At 37.2% G+C, this 22,343-nt stretch overlaps 1 protein-coding gene across 3 annotated transcripts in view; it reads left to right on the top strand.

The window, feature by feature from the left end:
• nkd1 (NKD inhibitor of WNT signaling pathway 1) overlaps positions 1–20,849 on the top strand; it is a 43,884-nt gene extending 23,035 nt beyond the window's left edge. Inside the window, exons 4-11 of one of the 3 annotated variants that reach the window (XR_008838088.1) lie at positions 4,262–4,319; positions 9,724–9,827; positions 11,021–11,116; positions 11,485–11,632; positions 14,008–14,089; positions 14,242–14,369; positions 16,690–19,067; positions 19,229–20,849. Coding sequence is in view for 2 of the 3 variants with exons in the window: in XM_056461795.1 (XP_056317770.1) it covers positions 4,262–4,319; positions 9,724–9,827; positions 11,021–11,116; positions 11,485–11,632; positions 14,008–14,089; positions 14,242–14,369; positions 16,690–17,198 (1,125 nt within the window). In the remaining variant the exon portion in view is untranslated. Of the gene's footprint in view, positions 1–4,261; positions 4,320–9,723; positions 9,828–11,020; positions 11,117–11,484; positions 11,633–14,007; positions 14,090–14,241; positions 14,370–16,689 lie in introns of all 3 variants that reach the window. The other 2 variants (XM_056461796.1, XM_056461795.1) reach the window with 2 other exon arrangements.
• Positions 20,850–22,343: the final 1,494 nt, after the last annotated feature.

The raw sequence follows: 22,343 nt of genomic DNA, 5'->3' as shown, positions 1-22,343 counted from the left end.
AGGCCTTTTCATGATGTTGCTGAGGCAAAAGACCCACAGCAGAAATGTCATTGTTCCATCTGTTATAAACATTTATAAACATAAAACAGTAACAAATATGGAGGTGAATACGTTCACACCAGGAGTAAGTCACAGGAGACGAGATCTGTCAATTGTTTTTCATTCTTTGTTTGAAATGTCGCTCGCAAGACTTCATCTGTGAAATTAGAGGACAATGCTTTTAATCAAAGCCTCGGTCACTCTTTGCACGCAAACCGTGTCCCTCTTTTCCTCAGCGAGTTTCAATTGTACTAAATGGCACTTAGTCTCCATACATTAATGAGTGACCTGAAGCACATGGTCTCCCTCACACAGGCTGAGTGTGTACAGATCCCTCTTCAGCCTCTCATTACACCACTGAAGAGAGATCAGCCTCTATTGATTACACTTTCCATAGCCAATTAGCTTCTGATGTTATCTGGGAAGTGTACAAAAACATGCCATTTAAAAAGGGCAGTCACAGTGGTCAAGGTCACTGCAGTGCAGTGCAGTGCATCTGTGCGTTATGTAGTCTGTGTTGCATTATTTCCAAACTTCTTGTTTGGTAGGTGGTTGGATCTCATGAGCTCTCAATATGAGCCAAAGAAACGGACAATGGGTATTTCATGCGATTTAACCTTGATCATTTAATATTATAGTAAAATAAATAGTATATCATATATATACTGCTGGGCAAAGATTAATCACATTCAAAATAAATGTTTGTTTGTGTGTATTATATATATTTATACAACAGTTATGTCTGGTTCTTGAATGCCGATATTCTGCAATATCAGAACTGGTACAGCCTCCTCACCCATCTGTATGACTCCACCCACATAGAGTGACAGCAGATCAATAAACTCACTACAGTTTGACAAATATTGCAGCTGTTGGGCAACATAATGGACTTTTGAGGCTGTTTTAGATTGCATCTATGCAGTTCATTTATAAGGATAGTGCCTATATTAAATATTAATAATTTCGGAGATACAGCGTGTCAGCATCCATCAGTCTGTCATTGAGCAGAGCAAAGACTGTTGACTTTCCGCCACAAGATGGTGACAGATCGCATAATAAGCACATACAAGAAAAACTCAGTGTAATTTCATACTAAAGCTGATCAAATTATTATAAAACTGATAAGTGACTTTCTAAACCTCTCTCTTTTGTATGTTGTGCTGTATTTATACCATAGTCTGGTAGTGTTTGCTTTGCTTTGACTAATTATTGTGGTCTCCTGATTGCAACAGAGAAATACCGGAAAATGTCTCTAGACTGATGGCATTTCATGCCGTTCAGCCTTATAATCTTAAAATGTGAACAAAATCATCTGTTTTATCATCACTTTAAACATTACGCTAGAGCAGTGTTTCTCAACCACGTCAGAGGACCACCAGCTCTGCAAATTTTTCATGTCTCCTTAACCAAACACACCTGATTAAGATCATCAGCTCATTAGCATAGACTGAAAGACCTGTAATAGGTGTAACAGACAAAGGAGACATCCAAAACATGCAGTGCTGGTGGTCCTCCTGGAACATGGTTGAGAAACACTGCACTAGAGAATCATTCAAATGCTAGCTCTAAAGTGACATTGGTAAAGTGGCAGTGGTTTCTGCTGTTCTGACGTCAGCTACAGATGTAAATGAATGGCGGAAAAAAGTAGTTCCTCTTACAAAAGAATTTTTAGACTCTCCGTGTATGATTTTTCTTTTTATACACACGATTATGCCATGCCATTGAACTGTTGTAGAAACGCAATATCACGTGAGTAGCAGTGCGATATGGCTGTATATTGTCACTGGTGGGACACTAGAGCAATGCACGCCTCCCACCAGTGCCATTATACAGCCTTATTGCACTGCCACTTGTGTGATATTACTCATATATTATGTATATGCAACACACGCACAAACATAAAAATAAAATTATACAATTTTTTGTAAATATATATATTTATAAATTAAATATAATAATATAATAATAATATAATAAAAATATATAATTATTTTTTTTTTATTAATACATTTTTTATTATATATAATTTGTATTATATACGAGTATATTTTATATCTAAATAGAAATAAACATTTTCTCAAATATATAAATCCATTTTGGATGCAATTAATCGCAATTAATCTTTGGTCAGCGCTAATCATCCCTTTTTATTGTTATTATATTAAATATTTTTTTATTATAAACAAATATAAATTAGCAAAAACTGATTTGATATCATAATGATATTAATGAAGAATAACTATAACAAATAAATTATAAAGTTATTATATTTAAATATAACAGTAATTTTCACATATATTAGACAGTGGTGGTGGCAACTGTGAGAAAACAGAAGCATGAAAGGAGTCTTTAATATAAAGGGGTGACCGGGACTCCATAGAGCTTTTATAAAGTGACTGAGAGGGGCGGACAGACGCCACAGTGCTTGTGCTAAACGCCACTTAGAGGTAAAGTTCAGGGATTAGTGAGTTTCTCACAGCCCTCACTGTCCTGCATAACAACACATTGCCACGTATCCACAGCGCACTCATTTGAAAGGGCCAAGTAGTGCTTTAGACAAACTTGACCTTGAATGATAGAGAGACAGAGGGAAAAAAGTAAAAGCGAAGGAGAAATTCTGCTGACCGGTTCTCATTTCAGCCAACTGAGAGGAACTCATATTTATAATACAACCCATCCATCATCCAGACAACGCATAATTAGCGCATGCTGTCGGCTAACCTCTGGAGCATTATGGTGAGCGCGTGTGTTTGCGTGCGCGGCTTTGTGTCTCTCGTGGCCAGTGTATGGCTTGAGGCACTACAGCAAGACATTTAGTGTGCCTGTCTAGTGTGGATGAAGACAAAGCAGGCCCTCACTGACAGAAACAACATGTACACACACGCAGCTGGAGAGCTTCGGCTTCACGGTCAGTCTTTGGGCCAGAGAAATGACTTGTTAGCAGCATTCAGACAGCTGGAGTGTTTAAATGAGAGAAAGACAGCAGGTGTGTTGAGACAATGCTCTTCTTCTTGACTGATGGTTGGTTTAAAAATGACAGAAAGTTTGTAGATGGCTGTTTGTGTATGTGCTGTGTTGTGTTTGATTAGAAACTACAGTCCAGTGTAACACACATTGACATTGTCTGTTATGGGATATGTAAATGAAATCTCATAGATCTTAACTATGTCACTGTGTTTACCTGATATGAATATTTTCAGTAATGCCATCACAAGTGGTCAGTCGAGACACATGACTGTTTTCACCTTGTATTAACATGCCTTTTAATGCGACAAACAAGTGCTATTGAATGAATAACCCTACAGGCAAATGTGAAAGCAAGCCAAGTTTCATTGCAATCTGTACATTCATTCATTTATTTTCCTTCAGCTTAGTCCCTTATTTATCAGGGGTCCCCACAGTGGAATGAACCGCCAACTATTCCAGCATATGTTTTATGCAGCGGATACAATATGTATTTTCTGCAATACATATTGAGATTTAAATATAATTTCACAAGATGACTTGAGTATCTCTATTTGGAAAGTATTTATAATTTTCAGGGAGCACATCTGCATAAAATATGCATAATTATACAAAAATATACCAAGTAAAATAAAGCACAGATAAAAACAATAGGCCAAAGATAAAAATGAAATAAACAGCACTTCTTAGTTCTCAAAACATATGCTGGATAAGTTGGCGGTTCATTCCGCTGTGGCAACCGCTGATGAATAAATGGACTACGCCAAAGGAAAATGAATGAATGAAGTCTTTTCCACTATTAGGACCTGTTAGACTTGGTCAAGTTTTATTAATCCCAACATGACACTGCAGATCCTCCAATTTGCAGCCTTAATATAAACTATGAAAGCAATCTGATCAGATGCTTCAGAAGTTTATATCCAGCCCGCATTATTTCCACATCCTATTCACCCGTCCTAAAATGTATTTCTGTTTTTATAATACAACTGCAGCAAAATGCAGGTCAAAATTCACCATTTAAAATGAATAACAACCTTTCATTAAACTTCTGTCCTGAAACCAACATGTGAATTGAACAAAACCCGTTCTTGTTTTGCAACAACTTTGATGATCTCATTTGTGTTGACTACTGTATATTGGATCTGTTTGTTGTTTCAAATGCTGCCATTGCTTGCATTGTTTTCATGGTCTGAGATGTGTCATATAATTGGCTTGCTGTGAAGGGCCCTAACTGTCTCTTCATCTCTTGTTTGTGCAGGATCCACTGGATGAAGGATATGCTGAAGGTGTCAGCGATGAACATTATCGTTTAGAAGGTAAACCATCACACTATTTCCTCCTAACAACAAATGTTTTCTTGTATATAAAAAGCAGATTCATTAAATGCTGCATTTTAATGACGATGAACACTTAAAAAACTGTGCAAATGATATCAACCAACCTAGAGTGATTTGTTTATTGTATCATTTGACCTTAAATCTAAGTTCAAGATCAAAAGGCTACAACATTTACAGCTTGTACGTGCCTGCACAAGGGTCAAATTTCAGTCAGGGATGAGATGTGATTGGCTAAGGGGTTTGTGGTGTTGCAGTTGCATCACAGTCAGGAGTTAAACTGTATGGAATCAGTTACCTGTAGAATCGGATGTTGTACATTTTTTTAATTGTAAATATTAAAAACAAAAATTGATGCAGATGTTTATGTGTCTCTCTCAACTAATTAGGGCACATGCAAAGACAAAAGAGGGCTGTTAGTTACATTTGTAATAGGGCTGCTCGATTATGGGAAAAATTATAATCACGATTATTTTGGTCATAATTGTAATCACGATTATTCAAAACCATTATCGGTTAAAGTCAAAATTATTCGCCCTCCTGTGAATGTTTATATATATTTTTTTATATATATTTTTTATAACATTTTTTATTTTTCCCAAATGATGTTTAACAGATTCAGGAATTTTTCACAGTATTTCCTATAATATTTTTTCTTCTGGAGCAAGTCTTTTTTGTTTTATTTCGGCTAGAATAAAAGCAGGTTTAAATATTTTGAAACCTATTTTAATAGCTCAATATTATTAGCCCCTTTAAGCTATATATATATATATATATATATATATATATATATATATATATATATATATATATATATATATATATATATATTATATTTGATTGTCTGCAGAAGAAACTACTGTTATACAATGACTTGCCTAATTACACTAATTAAGCCTTTGAATGTCACTTTAAGATGAATACTAGTATCTTGAAAAATATCTAGTAAAATATAATGTACTTTACATCATAGCAAAGATAAAAAAAATCAGTTATTAGAAATGAGTTATTAAAACTATTATGTTTAAACTGTGCTTTAAGCATCTTCACTGTAAGAAAAAAAACTTCAGCTCCAAAAGTCCTTCAGTCAAGAGCAGTGAGGGATTTTCTCCTTTTGTTGTTTGATTAATAATAAAAACAGGCGACAGCAGGAATATTGCACGCTGTCACTTTAAAAGCAGTGCGGCTCTGATATGGTTTCAATTTTACATGTCTTTTGATTCTCAACTTGTTTTTTATTACACAAATGAGGGTTAATATAAATAATCACTAAACACCGCGCTCTGACACAAATGTGCATCTGTTTGACCATTAAAGCGCTCACACTAAGATGGGGTTAGATGTGTGTGTTCTGCTTGTCTCGGAGCCTGTCTAAGGCTAAGCGCGGCGTGCACTCACACAACAGCATGCGATCTCTTTCGCGCTTTTACATTTATATGTCACATTTATATGTCACATTTATAAACGCACCACTGATGACCCATGTCTCTAAACAATTCTTCTACTATTTATTTGATTTACGGTTGGCAACACAACATGGCGTCTCTCTGAAAACTGTAACAGGTAACAACAGTCTTCGAAGCTATATCTTGCATATTAATGAAGTTGCATCTCATTTGCAAAAGTGCACACTGATTGGTTCGAACCAAGTCTTTCTCATGAATTAATAAACAGATGTGCTAAAAACTCAATGACGTCACGTTGTACCTATACAGACAGCCAATCTCCATGTTGGAATTTACCCAATAGTCTCATCGCCGTGATGTTGCTTCAAAATTTGCGAATTTGCTCTAAACAATGCAAAAACAACATATTTACACTCTTTAGCTAAATATTTGTATGTGTCCTAATGGTGTTTTTAGCATTGTGGGACATATAGATGACTGTCAACATCTCAAAAACTGTGTTTTGGTGTTTCGTGACCCTTCAATGAGAATCTTATCTGGCAAAAGAAATCCTACATTTGTGGACTGGGAGAATTTTTAACCAAGCAACTTGTTACAGCTTCACTGCACTTTAGCCTGTACCAAACCTCCAGAGGAAACACACTGGGCTTCAGCTATTAACCAGCCACCTCACAGTTTATTCTGAACTCCAGGTGAACCTTTAGATTCAAAGCCACCTTTGGGACTGAGCCAAGCTGCCCTCTCTGTTGTATAGTGTGGTTTTTAAGCTCCGTCATTGGAGCTGTGTAGCGGGTTTGGCTGTCTCATCACTCTGTGGGGAAGGACTTTGACTATCGCTGTGAGAGTTAGCACTTCCTTTGTGTGTACGGCCTGTGTGTGTGTGTATAGTTTCTTTGTGACCATTTGCTAGTCCTCTAGATAAACAGCTCCTGTACTGTATATTGTGAGCTGGCTGGCAAGCAGGCTTTGGCCCTGGAGCTCAGCGTTGCCTTTGAGTTTCTGGCCCTGATCAAAAGCCCTGATCTGACGCTGTTTCCCTCCAAAAAACCTGTAAAAGCTCCCTGGGACGACTGCTCTCATCCTCTGGTGCTTTTCTTTTCTTTTTTCATCCTCCCTTGCCTTTCGCTGCAGAGGGACAAGACAGGTCCTCTTTGATCTGAGCGGATCAGCGGAGGAGAAGTGAATGAGAGAGAGAGAGAAGACAGAGAGAGATACTGTTGTGTCTGCCTATCCTTTTGGCTCGTACAACAAACACTGTTTCAGATTTGACTTTGCTTAATTAATTAGAGATTCTGTTTTACAGACGGACTGATCCTGGGCCAAAAGGTTTGAGAATGGAACTTCAAAGCGCAGGGATTTGGGGCAGGGGGGAGGATTTAGCCTGCAGGACCCAGCCTGGTGCTGAGCCGTGTCCTCGCTGAGCTGCGTTAGATCTGCTCTCGTTTAAAACATCTCCATCTTATTACCCACAATACACAAAGAGACAAACTGCCTCTGAAATTTGGGTATTGAGTTGGGGATTAATCCTGACAGGCATTCTCTAGATCTGAACGGGCCGTTGTTAGTCTCCGTTTTTCAGTTTGCTCGCCGTTTCAGATACCAATAGGATATCTAGGATGCTTCCTAAGTCTGGCCTTAGGTTGTGATGCCAGAAGTTAGGCCTGTTTGCAGGCATTTAGCTGATTTAGTCTGCTTTAAAAGGGATAGTTCACTCAAAAATCGAAATTGGTGTTGTTCTAAACCTGTAAGATGCAACACCATGAAGTTTCAAAAGTAATATAAGCATCACCAATGCAGCCTCTTCTGAGCCTCTTCCTACTTTTACAATAGCTACAGAGCTAAATTGAAGTGGTTATTGCCTTTAGCCAATGAACACAAATCGCAGTTGCACTTACTGTATATAATCTTATCGTGTCACAGTCGGTTCAGTCACACATGAGAAACCATTGCCTTTTAACATCACTGACGTCTAAACTGTCACATTGCATCTTGATTTAAACAGCTTACATTTTGATCTGCTGTCTTGGTTCCTCTGGTTTCTTCTTCATTCTACATAAACAGCTTTTCCTCACTATTGTTGCCTTTGGCTTGCTTGCTGGGGATGTAAGGCACTCTTCTTTGTAAAGCTGCTTTCAGGCAATTCACTGCGAAAACGCTGATGCTGCACAAATATGGTTTTGGATTGAGATGTGGACATGAGTATGTGTGTGCCACACGTCCATCAGTGCCTCCCAGACTCTCACAAAGTGTGCAGAGGAATGTGTAGTTTAACATTTAGGATGTCTTTGACTCATGTCTCATGCTGTGTCTTTATTGTAAAATGATTGGACAGCAGTACAGGAATGACATACTCTAGCTGGATATAAAAATAGCTGAGTGCCTCCTATAGGCACTCTTTCTTAACTCTTTTCCAGCTGTTTTAGCTCATGTAAACTCAAGAACTTTTCATTTCATCATAATATTGTTCCAGCTTATTGAGGAAATAAAATAAAACAAATAAAGCAAAAAAAAAAAAAAAGCCAAAAAAAAAAAAAACTGTTGGTGAAGAAAGAAACACGATTATTAGACATTCTGTGAATTTTTTTTCCTTTTTTTCCCAAATGATGTTTAACAGCAGTATTCTTCACAGTATTAACTATAATATTTTTTCTTCTGGAGAAAGTCTTATTTGTTTTATTTCGGCTAGAATAAAAGCAGTTTTTAATTTTTTTAAAGCCATTTTAAGGTCAAAATTATTAGCCCCCTTAAGCTATACAATTTTTTTCGATAGTCTACAAAACAAACCATTATTATACAATGAATGACTTGCCTAATTACCCTAACCTGACTAGTTAATCTAATTTACCTTGTCAAGCCTTTAAATGTCACTTTAGGCTCAAGACTAGGCTGTTGAAAAAAATCATTAAAATATTATGTACTGTCATCATGGCAAAGATAAAATAAATCAGTTATTAGATACAAGTTATTAAAACTATTATGTTTAGAAATGTGTTAAAAAATCTCTCCGTTAAACAGAAATTGAGTAAAAATGTAGAGGGGGCTAATAATACTGACTTCAACTGTATATAGAAGGAAAGTGTCATGCACACAAACACAAAACACCATTAAAGCTGCAAGCAGCGATGAAACGGACCTTGCACCCAGGCTCACTGCCTTCCTGTGGCCTTAGGATGACAGAGAACAGTGGACAATAATAATTTAAGCTGATATATATAAATCCCTAGGAGGAGTTTGTTAAAATACAACACCTGGAAATGGCAAAAACTGCACTTTTTTCGACAGAGGAAGTAAAAAATATCTTCCTGTTGGGTTTGAGATTTCACTCCAAGAGACTTTTTTGTAGGTATTGGCATGTTTGATGTGTATGCCAATTTTTGTATGTGTGCATGAAACGCAGCTTGGGGGCCACTTCATCAAATGTTTATAGGTGGCGCTCTTGAGCCATATTACCACACCCACTACTAAAACCCATATCAAACGGTCATTTTCACCACGACTGGTATGTGTGCATAGTTTCATGAGTTTTCGAGATGTTTAGACCCTCAAAATTCCCTCAATTAGGGGCGAAATAATAATAATAATAAAAAACAGAGCAATTCCAATAGGGCCTATGCACCGTAGGTGCTAGGTCTCTAAATATTGTAACAAATTTAAGTCTAAAATAATACTATAAGCATTAACTTAATTAAGCTGTAAATTTAAATATACATAACCAATAAGAAAAAAGAAGAAGTGTTATCCAGAGAATCCTGGGAATGTCAAATTAAGTTTTATAACTTGTGCACTACAGTTTCCACTGTTTTATTAAAGTCTTTCACAAATAAAATTCTGAATATTTTCATAGTTTTACATGATCTTCCAGATGTTACCATCAGTTACTGAAAAACAACAACAAAAAAAACATTAAATATGTTATTAAAGTACCTTAAGGGGTTTTTAAATGTTTCCTCAACATGATGTGGATGTGTGTATTCCTGCAGTGGCTCTGCCCCCTGAGAAGACAGACAGCTGCAGTGTGGAAGAGAGAATGCAGGGCACGGAAGGCTCTGCCACTGTTGGCCCACACAAACAACTACAGTTTGAGGTCAGTTTATATCACACACACACATACACACATAAGCACACACTGAACTGGGCATACCCTGCCTTTCACAAATTTTATGGACAGTAAGATTTTTTTAGGAGAAAAAATGTATATTTTCATTCAGCCAGGATGAATAAAATATCTAAAAAATCACAGAGATTGACAATGACACTGATTATTCACTACAAAAATATTTTATTTTTAAATACAGGCTAGTCTTTTAAACTATATATTTACCGAAAATATACTCGCACTTTCAGCAAAATAATAATAATAAAATAAGCACAGCTGTTTATAACATTATAAAAATAAGAAATATTCCTTGATCATTCCTTGTCATGTTAAAAGATATATATTGAAGGATAATGTGAGTAATGATGCTGAAAATGTTTAGCTCTATCATCACAAAAAGAAATGACATTTTAAAATATGTTAAAATAGTTATTTTAAGTTAAAATCTAGCCATTTTAGTAATTTTGTGATTATTAAATCTTAGAGGAAGACACATTTTATAAAATCATAGCAATTTAAAACGTATGAATTAAGGCTTCACAATAAAAATCGTTTCAGCATCGATATCACAATGTGTCTGTCTGCAATAGTCACATCGCAGGATATGCAATGTTGGGTTGGGATTATAGTTGATTAGCACAACAGTTGATAATACATGAGACTTGTGGAGTCATTGCAAAATATAAACATAACAGAGTGAAACTTTATCATTTGCATGTGTTTTAAAGACATTTCAGGAGAGTTTATCAAACATTTGAGCACAGAGAAGTACATTTGTAACTTTAATAAAGAATAATTTGACAGAATTAATACAATACTATTTTACTTTTTATATTTAATTATTCAATTTCTGTACCATATCGCAATATATATCGCAGAAAAAGAAAATTTCACAATGTCAGATTTTTCCTATATCCTGCAGCTCAAGTATGAATGTATTATTTGAATCTTTGATTTCCACGATGTAAAGTCCAGCCATAAAGCAGAATGGGTTGCATGAGACTGACAACTTTTTTAACAGATAAACAGAATACATTTTTTTAAAATGGAAAAAACAAGATTGGCAAAAGTAAATTAGCAAAATAAAAAAAAAATCCAGATTTCATAGGGCCCTATGAATTGCATTTTGAACGTGTGTGTGTTTCTGAAACAATAATAATCTATCGTTGATAATTAATCAGGAGCTGGAGTGTGCTGTATCAGTGGAAGAAGATAACAGACAAGAGTGGACTTTCACTCTCTACGACTTTGATAACAATGGCAAGGTCACCAGAGAGGTAAGACGGCTGAGACTGATGTCTTCTTTCACCACAGATCCTCTCTCTGCATCTTTTATTTACTCTCAGTGTTTTCCTTAACTTCCTCGTTGATCTGCAATTACATTTCATTATCACATGCTAAATAGATTCAGATGTGTAGCATGTTGCATGTTTGCATTTACATGTGCTCTCCTGTCTTCCCTCCCTGGGGCTATAGAGACGCTGATTAACACATTATGGATATGTCTGTGCATGAATTATCAATAATGCATGCATCTTATCATATTTCACGTACAGCAAATAGAAGCCTAGTCAGTCCTGCCATGTCAGTGAAGTTCTCTTAATTTTGTGTAGGGTTTTTAACCTCTCTATTATCTTGTATCAAGGACATCACAAGTCTTCTGCACACTATATATGAAGTGGTGGACGCGTCAGTGAATCACTCCCCCAGCAGCAGTAAGACCCTCAGAGTCAAATTGTCTGTGGCCCCAGACTCCAGCCAGAGATGGAAGAACTGCACTCAGACTAACGCAGGTAAACGCACAAACACACACACACACACACACACACACACACACACACACAAAGATAAAGAGTTCACTCAGAATAACACATAGCTAGTAGAGATGCCAGTAAGATTTCACTCCAAAAACTTTAATTCAATTTAATTCTGTCCTCACTTACTCAACCTTGATGAGTTCTTCCTTCTAATCAACACAAAATTTTATATTGTTAAGGATGTTGGAAAATTTCTATTTATCTATTTTAGATGCATTTTGGAATAACACATAAAAATGGCTAATGGAAATGGCAAGATGCACATCAATTTAAAAAAATGTGCATAAAAAAACTGATGTGCACAACTGATGTAATGTGAAGGAAACGCTGACAAAGCACTGTGGATCCAAATGCAGGTTTATAAAAAATTGTCAGGCAAGCAACGGTCAACACAGAGGTAATCAGGTACATACAGACAATCCAGAGTCATAGTCAAAAAATAGGCAAGTGGTCAGAAGACAGGCAGTAGAAAGGAATAAACAATCAAACACAGTGAAGGTCAAACGTGGCAAGGCAAAGGAAAACGCGTCGTAATGTTCATAATTCAGTATAACAAGACTTAGCAATGAAGTGTGCATGTGTGCTGTGTATATAGTCCTTGTTATCAGTCCATAATGATTCTCTGGCTGTGAGTGTGTGCAATCAGCAGAATCTGGAACAGGTGCGTGTGAGCGGTGCATGACTGGAACTTGTAGTCCATGTACTGGTGGATTTGTAGTCCGTTGGCGATCGGCGTGTTTACCAGCAATCTGTCAGGATTAGATCGCTGGTGATTATGAGAGCTGAGTAATTCCTGAAAAAAAAAAATTATCTAATAAGAAAAAACCGCATAAGGTATGATTAGAAACACATTTAATAAATTAATTCCTGCACGCTCATCAAAAAAGTCATTTTGTTTTAACAGATTATGTGATAGCAAAACATTGTGGTGATAAAGGACATTAATGGACAAACTGGCAGACTGAGCACATTGTAAAACTTCTGAAATGTTGTTTTGGTCATTCTAAAATTCCTCAGCCAAAGTCCATCATCAAAGGGACTTGATATTATTACCTGCTGGAATTATCTTGAGTGCTTAATTATTCAACGAGTGGACTCGCGCCTTCAAAATCCACCAATCGTTCATTGGGTTTTGTCTTCATCTTTGGAGGCACAAGTGATTTATTATATAAGAAAAAAGGCTTGTGCTACTGCAGCAAATTCCATTTTTCCTTTTGATATTTGCCGTCAGTTTATGAGGAAGTGGCGATTTTATTCTTGTTGTTCTCATTGGATGGAAACTGTGCTTAATTTGCAAATGTTTTATGCGAGGTTCCAGGTTTCTGCATAATTCTAATTTGCTTTGTTGGAAACATTAATATTATTTGTTTTTACGAGCAGCTTGAAAACTACTCATTGGATTTATTTTTTGATGTCTTTACAAATGTGTTTACGCATTAGAGTTTAGGATGAAAAAATGTTCACTTTTGTTCTAAAGTCGAATGAGGGAATAAATGATAACAGAGTTTTTCTTTTGGGTTGAACTGACCCTTTTAAAAATCATCTCTGTGTTTCATAAAGAAACAAAAACAAGCCTATAGAAACCGACGTGAGGGCAAGTAGATGATGACAGAATTTTTGGGCGAACAAAGTTCTTGTTATGCTGTCTCCTACACTTTTGCCCTCCTCCTTTTCCCCGTCTTCCATGTCGTTGTATTTCTTGTGTGATGAGTTCATAGTCAAAGGCAGAAGACGAGAGAAAGCAACCCAAACCTCTGCAGCTTGGAGCTTTTTGGATTCCTTTTGGAAAGCGCTATCTTATCCCTCTCTGAAAGTCTTCTTTCAGACAGTCTTTTGCTGTTTGAAAAATAAATAAATCCACATTTAGCCACTCTCTAACTGTGTTACTCGGTAAAAAAAACAGTGTGATGGAGAACAGAAAGTACTGTGAAGAAACAGAAGTGTTTCTGTTTGTTTAGTGCTGTCATTTGGGCTATTTATACCCGTCATGTATTTGAAAGAGAAGAGTCTTTGAACAGCAGCTGTCTTCATGCAAATTCACAAGTGTGTGTTTTTTAGATTTATATGAGGCCTGAGGTTCAAAATAGAATAAATGAAGCATTGTTGTTTTTTCTTCTTTTATGAACCTTCAAAGTAAATAGAAAACAGGGAACAAAGGTTTCTTTCTTATTCTGGTTGGTCTTTAAAGCTGCTGCAGTATATGTGTGTGTGTGTGTGTGTGTGTGTGTGTGTGTGTGTGTGTGTGTGTGTGTGTGTGTGTGTGTGTGTGTGTGTGTGTGTGATGCTGTGCAACTCAACGCCGTTCTCTTTGATAAAGCCCCCCCCCAACTCTCTCTCTCTTTCTCAATCAGACACCCCCAATCCCAAGCATAAGGGAGAAAAGTGCATAGAGGACTCCAAGACTTCAGAGAAGAAGTCAAGAGCTTTTCTTAGGTACTCTATCTGAGAAGTTAATTTCATACATTATTGATTGTTACTAAACATAAACCTACAATGTATAAAAATTCAACTGTAATTATTGATTAATGAACAATATTGAATTGTTATGTGCACAACCTCATGACTCCATGACTCTGTTGTATTAGGCGGTATCATGCCGAGCACCACAGCCAGCAGGGTTGCCAGCGGCACTGTGTGGATGAGAACCTGGAGAGAAGAAACCATTATCTTGACTTGGCCGGCATTGAAAACTACACATCCCGCTTTGGAACAGGTAAGATCTTACACACAGTGAAAGGAGCCAAAGATCATCCTCATTTAGCGCCTAATTACACCTAATGTGTAGATACGATACATAGATTCATTCTTTCACCCATATCTGGGAAACATCCATACACACTCAGTCACACTCATACACTATGGACAATTTAGCCTACGCTACCACATGTCTTCGGTCTGTGGGGGAAACCGGAGCACCCGGAGGAAACCCACATGAACGCAGGGAGAACATGCAAACTCCACACAGAAACGCCAACTCTAGAAACGCTGACCCAGCCGAGGCTCCCAGATAGGGAGAACTTCACTATTGTGTTGTTCAAAAATATTATAGTACTTACTATAAATTACAGAATTAACGTTATTTCATCTTAACATGTACTTCTCGAGGTATGGTCATGAGGAATCCTGCTTCAGGAATAACTCCTCTTCCTCAGTCATCGTTCCATCAAGCAAATTTCTTGTGTTATCGATGTCACTAACCAGAGAAAGAGGTAGCGATAACGCACCAAAAAGTTTGTTGTCGACCATCGAAAAACAGGAAGAAGAAATTCTCATTCTTGCCATCATATGAATTTACTTTCATCGGCTAGACACCGGCCTCACAGCTCTCTGAATATCAGTGCTGTCACATATTGATTTGCGGTTGGTAAATATGGCTTGTGTGGATGCTACTGCGCTACTTGACAAAAAAAATTGCTTTGCTACTGAAAACTGTTTGATTTTAGAAAGTAGCGACGCTACCAACACGCTACTGAGAAATGTAGTTAAAGAGCATCTATGGTGAAAAATTTACTTTTCAAGCTGTTTGGACAGACATATGTGCATGTATGGTGTATAGACCGTCATATTGGGGTGAAATAAACACACCCAGTCCTTTTTTTTCAATTTAACAACATAAAAACGGTGGACCAATTGGAGCTGTTTTCAGATCGACCGCAACTTTACGTAGGAGTGCGGTCCCCCCACCCACCAAATTGATCGACAGCTGCGCATATTACCATGTCCTGGTAGTCACGTGTATAAACATAACAACAAGACCAGACGTGCGCAAAGCAACCGGGAATAAAAGGTGTGTTCAGTTCGCTAGGATCATCAATCATCATCAAATGTGATCAAGAGTAAGTTTCACATGTTTAAAATGTTTTAAAACAGAGCATGTGTGGAATGTATTACAGCGATTCACTTCAGATTCACTTCTTCAGCACAGCCGTGTGTCAGAACAATTATAAAGGAAGACGCTTCAATCCCGGTCAGGTTTATTTTGTACATTAACATAACAGATATACATACAGCAGTGGATATTAACCTGTATCCTGACACATTTGCGTGAAAAAAGAGTGCAAAGCTAAACGGGCGCTCTGTCTGTCTCTGTGTGTGTGTCTGCTGCGGTGTGTGTGTGCATGTGTATCTGTGTGTGCGTGTGCGCGCGTGAACTTTGTGTGACTCATCGATGCAACTGCACAAAAAATACTCATTGATAAAGTTCTTACTGCAGTATTTCTCACAAACGCTACGTGAGATCTGCTTCCTTTAAGTCTGTCTGTTGTCTGATGCAGCCGAGGGAGGAGATTAAGGCACGCAGAAAGGCTCGTAGAAATGGTGGGCGGGGAGGACTAGTATGACAAAACAGCCCCCTAGTGCAAAAATGTATAAAATAGAATCTTGCAAAAGGTATAATGAAAAATCTGATGGGTGGTTTGAGCTGAAACTTTACAGACACATTCTGGAGACACAAAAAAAGGGGTAACCTAGGTGCCCTTTAAGCTAGTAGCGTCACTATTTGTAGCGACGCTACTGCCCAACACTGCATTTGTGCTAATTTGCATACATTTCTTGCACAAATCTGAAAATTGGAGGATGTCAGGTTCAATTTTTGTTTATTTACTTATTTATTTATTTTGCACTGGAGTTGACCAAACAGCCAAAAAAAAAAAACAACAACATTTTTTTAAAAATAAGTCAGACAAATTGTATATGAAAACAATTAGTAATAAAAATGCTGTAAAATCCATTGGAATGTAACGTTATTAGTTTATGAAGGTGTTATTTACAACCATAGCATATATAAAAAATAATAATAAATTGTATTTGTATAGCACTTTTCCTACATAAATGCAACTCAAAGCACTTCACAAACATAAACAAATATGAAGAAACAGCATCAATATCAGGCAAAATATACAAAAGACAAATACAAAAAAATAAACAAATAGAACAAATCAAAGAACAAATATACTCAGATAAAAGCATACATGTACACATTGATAAAACACATTTTACTGTATAATAAAATCATTATTTTGTGCATCCTTTAGCAGCTCCTGCCACCGAACCGGCAAAACCTACCCACGCCACCCGTTCGTCCAATCAGAGCCGCTCGCGCTCTCAAGAACCAGAGAATGGCCAGGTTCACCCGACTCACCATCGCCGCTCACAGACCATCTCCACAGATCCACCTGCCGTTCTCACCCGACACACACACGCTCTTCGATCCCCCAAAACCCACCGCACGCCACCCACCCAGGCCTCTGCAGGCCGAGTTATGAGGAGAGGAGCACCACCTCCCCCATCGGTCCCCAGCCAGACCCCTCCGCACCAAAGCTCAGGTCCATACCGACGACACAAGCAGAGGCCTAAAGAATCGCTGCACTACCGGGCCCTGGGGCCGAGTGTGACGTCCGGCCCGGTGCTAGAGAAAGAACATGTGAGGGATCTGCCCAGTCTGGTGCTTTATGAAGGAGGACTTGCTCAGGTGGTCCAGAGACACGAGCATCATCATCATCACGAACATCACCATCACTATCATCACTTCTACCAGTCCTGAAGAGTCAAGCAGGAAAGACATGTAACTAATCAATTATCTTAAATCTTCTCGCACGGCCACCTTGAGGCCGAGAAGGACACAAGGCATCCCGATCACGTGTGTGCATTTGTGTGTATATATATAAATATATATATATAAGTGTGTGTGTGTGTGAGAGAGGTTGTGTGGGTCGGTTTGAATGTGTGCTTATGTGTTCATTCCTGTCTTTGGCAGCAGGAGCTTTGGACAGGTTTACATAATACGTAAGGGCTCTATGTTTCTCTTTCTTGCTCTTCTTCTCTCTGCCTATCTTTCTTGTCCTCTCTCTCCCTTCATATCTTGCTCTTTTAATGCTTTTCTGATTGGTTGAAAAGGTGATCAGCCCTGGTAAATGAAGAATTTAGAGTTGTCGAAACCACTTTTGAAGGAATTCAATTCCTTGGTTTTGTAATTTACATTATGTGGGTGTGCGTGTGTGTGTGTGTGTGTGTGTGTGTGTGTGTGTGTGTGTGTACATGTGGATCTGCGAATCATTGTGTGCCTAAGGTGTCTTTTTTTACACTTATCCTGTTTTTCTTTCTTATATTTTCCACTGAAGACCACTTGAAAAGCACTTCTTGTGCCATTGCATTCGAGACACTTTATCTACGAAGAGCTTCTCTCAGAAACAGCAGATCTGAATCAACACCTTTAAAAATGCAATACAGGATACATGTACAGAAAGAGCCAGTAAAGACGCTCAAACTGTCAGAGAGAACTTTGTTGAAGGACGGTGTGAGAACTACACTCTACCAATCTACATGAAGAAAACAGAGCATCATAATCAGCTGCTACCTCTAGTATTATTATTATTATTATGATTATCGGTATTATCGACATCATTTTTTTATTATTCAGATTGAATTTTTTTTATTTGTCCGTCTGTTTTAATATGCCACCAATCTGCAGTTATATCAAGATGTACTGGATTTAAATCCATCGTAAGCTTTATTACTGAAACATTTGTATTCATTATTTTGTTGTTGTTGTTGTTTTAATGTTTTCCTGTCCCGGTAACATTAAGCTGATTTCATTGTAAGACCACTAGGCATCAGAGTTTATAGCTAAATATGTGTATCATACAATATGAGAATATTGATTGTAGAGTAATGTTCTGAAGTTTGTTAAAAGTAATTTATTTGAAAAACGTATTCCTGTCATGCTTATGGCAAGTCAAATCAGTTGATTGGAAAACACTGAAAACAGTTTATATTGTATGACACAATATTATACATCATATTGTAACTGCGGCTGGTTTAGTATTATAAGTTCAGAAAGAAGATCATTCAAGTTGTCTATTTTGACCTTGTAAAGTATAAAGGAATCTGTGCTGCCAAGGATCAATAGCGCTTTCATTTTCTCAGGTTCATTTGTTCCCATTTTAGTCATTGATTTGACAAGAGAGCTGTAAACCACTGGACTATATGGACATTTTGTTTGCAAATCATTTTCTTTTAGTCTCCCAAAATATTTCCTCAGACTGATTTTTGGTTTTGTACACCATATGGTAGTGCCTTTAGCTCAGCATTGGCAGATTAGTAGCATAAAAAAGATGTATTTGGTTTATTTGGAGTTCATCTGTTCCCTTGCAGCAGTTTTAAACTGCGTTCAAATAGTACATTATGATCTATTTTAGGTTCGACGTATTCCAAGTCACCTAGAGGGAGTGAGTGTGTATGGCAGCTGTCTCATTCCTCAGGGGCAGGATGACAGTATCGCCGCCTAGGAGTCTCCAGTCCTCCCATAACTCACCAGTACCCCACTGACAGAGACTTAATGAGTGTGCGTGTGCTTCCGAAAACAACATTACAGAAGATTATGAAGCAGAACAGCCGTCCTGCTATTGAGCAGGTGTGTGTTGAAACTCACAGCAGGTCCTTTAATTGTAGCTGAATTTAATATAATCTAGCTTGATAATGATAATCCAGAGGTGTCAACATGGAGAGTGTTTAGCAAGTTAAGAAATAGCCTGTTATTGTGAGTGATGGGGTGTGTTTATTCTGTTTGGATAGAGGCTGACTCTTCTGCTCAGTAGGACGGTGGAAATGTGAGAGCATCACTCTACACGAGACTGTAGAAAACACACCTGCAGCTTCAGGGTGGTCTCATCACGGCTAGTAAGTCAGTGACACTCGACCTTCACTCAGTCTCGCTGTTGCAGGGGAATGAATGTGTGGTATGAAGCTTAGTTCTCCCTCTCGTTTTATCATTCTGTTATTCCTTACAGTGAGCTGTCTCCATTTTAAATATGTTTTGCTGCTAAAAAAATGCACCGATGGCTTGGAAAGAAAATGAAAAGTTCAAACACAAAATATATGACTGCGCAGTTCATTCATTTATAATAATAATTCCTTTACATCCTACAGTGGTTATTTTTTCAGTGAGTCACCATATTGTTTAGATGTCTGATAGGATCAGAAATATGGAAGGCTATCGGGGCCAAAAGTATTTCGACAAAAGAATTTGACCATGAACATGCACTTTATGATCAGATCAATTTCAGATGAACTTTATGATATTTGAAAAATGGCAGTTTTGGACATTTTGCATTAGTTCGCTTAGACGTGCACAGTGTGACCTTGTTGATGATTTTGTTGGTTTTGAGTTTTTTTTCTTGTCAAAATATCTAGGTTCTTAATTCAAGAAGCATTTTCTAGAGAAGCAAAACTCATTGTCTTGTTTTTCAAAATTCTGCGAGATTAAAAAAAATCTGCCAAAGGGATGAGAAAAATTACTTTATTTCAAACTTATTTCAAACATATTTCAATACTAACCGTATATTATTTTGCTTAGCATTTTGGTAGTGCATATCAAAATCTGTATTCTTGAAGCTGGGTGTTGTGTTACCTTCCAGTTGAGCCAGCAAAAAATAAACAAAGAAAGAACCCAAAAATGGCCCAATTCCATGGGAAACCCAAGAACTTTGCAACAAAAGTGCCAAGAGTTGGTGTTAGAGGCTGCAATTTTTAACATCCGCACTACCATGTCCGCCTCCCATGGCAAAACATTGGTTTGAATCCTGTTCTGGGCAGGTCAAGTAGAACCAAATGGATTACGTTTGTACACTACAATAACCTTCAGAAATAAACATGACTTAAAGTCTGTATACATAAAGCACAACATACTCTCTCATTTATATAAATTGGCTGTTGTGCTTGTTGATGCATTGACATGGTCTAGCTGCTTTTGGCCCTATTGACCTTCCATACAATTGTAGCTTGGTGGTTGTAAATACAACATGAATGGACCACTGTGGTGATAACAGAAAGAGTCTATGCTGAGGATCTGGATGATCGGCTATCTTGTATAGTGCCATTTGTACCTATATAACATTTCTTGATTTCTGTTGTGCTTTTGTTTAGTGTGATTGACTGTGTCATATGGATGACACATTCTTTCAGACACACTGAAAGTGATTCATGGAGGTGCTTGTATATAAATAACACAATGTGGTAGCATTACATGCCACACCCCAACACTAGTACAGACAACTTGTGTCTTTTGGTAATCCTTTTTCATGCTTTTTTTTTTTTAGTTCATATAGATGAATGGAAACAATTGCTTTATTTATTTAATAGCAGATCTGTGCCAAGAGGAAAATCTTTCATTAAAAGCTGAACTGTTGCTTACTGACTGGGTGGGCTTGATTTCTTTGGCCGTTGGTTAATGTTTCTGATGATTTCTTTGCATGCGTGTACTACATCATTGCTGCATGCAGAGATCTGTTTCTACTTCTAGTGGAGTGTAAATACTTCCCAGTTAATCTATGTTGTTTGCATGCCCTGCTTTTTCACTGTTCAGTCTTACACAGCCAAAGAAATTATAATTCTACTTACAAACTATAGTAAATACACAATCTTCATTAAAAACACATCTCCACATGCCCTGCCATTTAAAAGTTTGAGGGTAATAGCAGTTCAAAAGTTTGGGATAGGTCTTTTTACATGTTTTAAAATGAGCTTCTCCTGCTCGCCAAGGCTGCATTTATTTAATCATAAATACAGTATAAATTGTAGAATTATGAAATGTTATTGACTATAAAATAACTGTTCAAAAGTAGTTTAGAATTTAATTTAATAATTGATTTCAGTGATTTTAAAGATGATTTTTCAGCTTTATTACTCCAGTCTTCAGAGGCACATGATTCTTTTTATTATTAATGTTATTATTATTATTGGTAATATAAATAAAAGCAATAATGACTGGAGTAATAATTTCATTTGAAAATACATACAATAAGTAATAAATAAATATTTAATAAGTAAGTATTTAACAATTTAACGGCGACGCGGTGGCATACTGGGTAGCATGTTCGCCTCACAGCAAGAAGGTCGCTGATTCGAGTCTCGACTGGGTCAGTTGGCATTTCTGTGTGGAGTTTGCATGTTATCATCGTGTTCGTGTGGGTTTCCTCCAGGTGCCCCCACAAGTCCAAAGACATGTGGTGTAGGTGAATTGGGTAGGCTAAATTGTCCATAGTGTATGTGTGTGAATGAGTGTGTGTGGATGTTTCCCAGTGATGGGTTGCGACTGGAAGGGCATCCGCTGTGTAAAGCATGTGCTGGATAAGTTGACGGTTCATTTTTCTGTGGCGACCCCGGATTAATAAAGGGACTGAACCGAAAAGAAAATGAATGAATGAATAAATTAATTAACAATTTAACATTTTTTTACATTTAATAAATGCGGCCTTGATGAACAGAATAATTTTATTATAAAAAAGAAGAAAAACAACAACAACAACAACAAAAAAACGACCCTAAACTATTTACCGGTAGTGTATATTTTTTCTTTTTGACAACATAACTGCAATCATTTAATTAAAAATGAAGTTCAAGCAGTAATGTGAACTCGTTGTTTAAACCATTAACTGTTTTTAGTTTTAATATTTAAAATGTAAACTGTACCTCTGAAGCAAAACTTTTCAGTCGTCACCACTTCTCGATCCTTTAGAAAGCATTTTACTAAGCTGTGCTGCTCACTTAGTACTCATAATAAGCACTGGAAACAGTACTGATCAATTTTTTGTGTTCAAAGGAACAGCGTTTGTGTCAAACAGCACTTATTTGTAATGTTGTAAATGTATTTTCTGTCACTTTGCGTAATTACTTAATGCATTCTTTCAGA

Source organism: Danio aesculapii, chromosome 7 (assembly GCF_903798145.1).
Source record: "Danio aesculapii chromosome 7, fDanAes4.1, whole genome shotgun sequence".
Lineage (NCBI taxonomy): Eukaryota > Metazoa > Chordata > Actinopteri > Cypriniformes > Danionidae > Danio > Danio aesculapii.
Note: the sequence above shows the minus strand (reverse complement) of the source record. Positions and strands in the feature narration are given on the sequence as shown.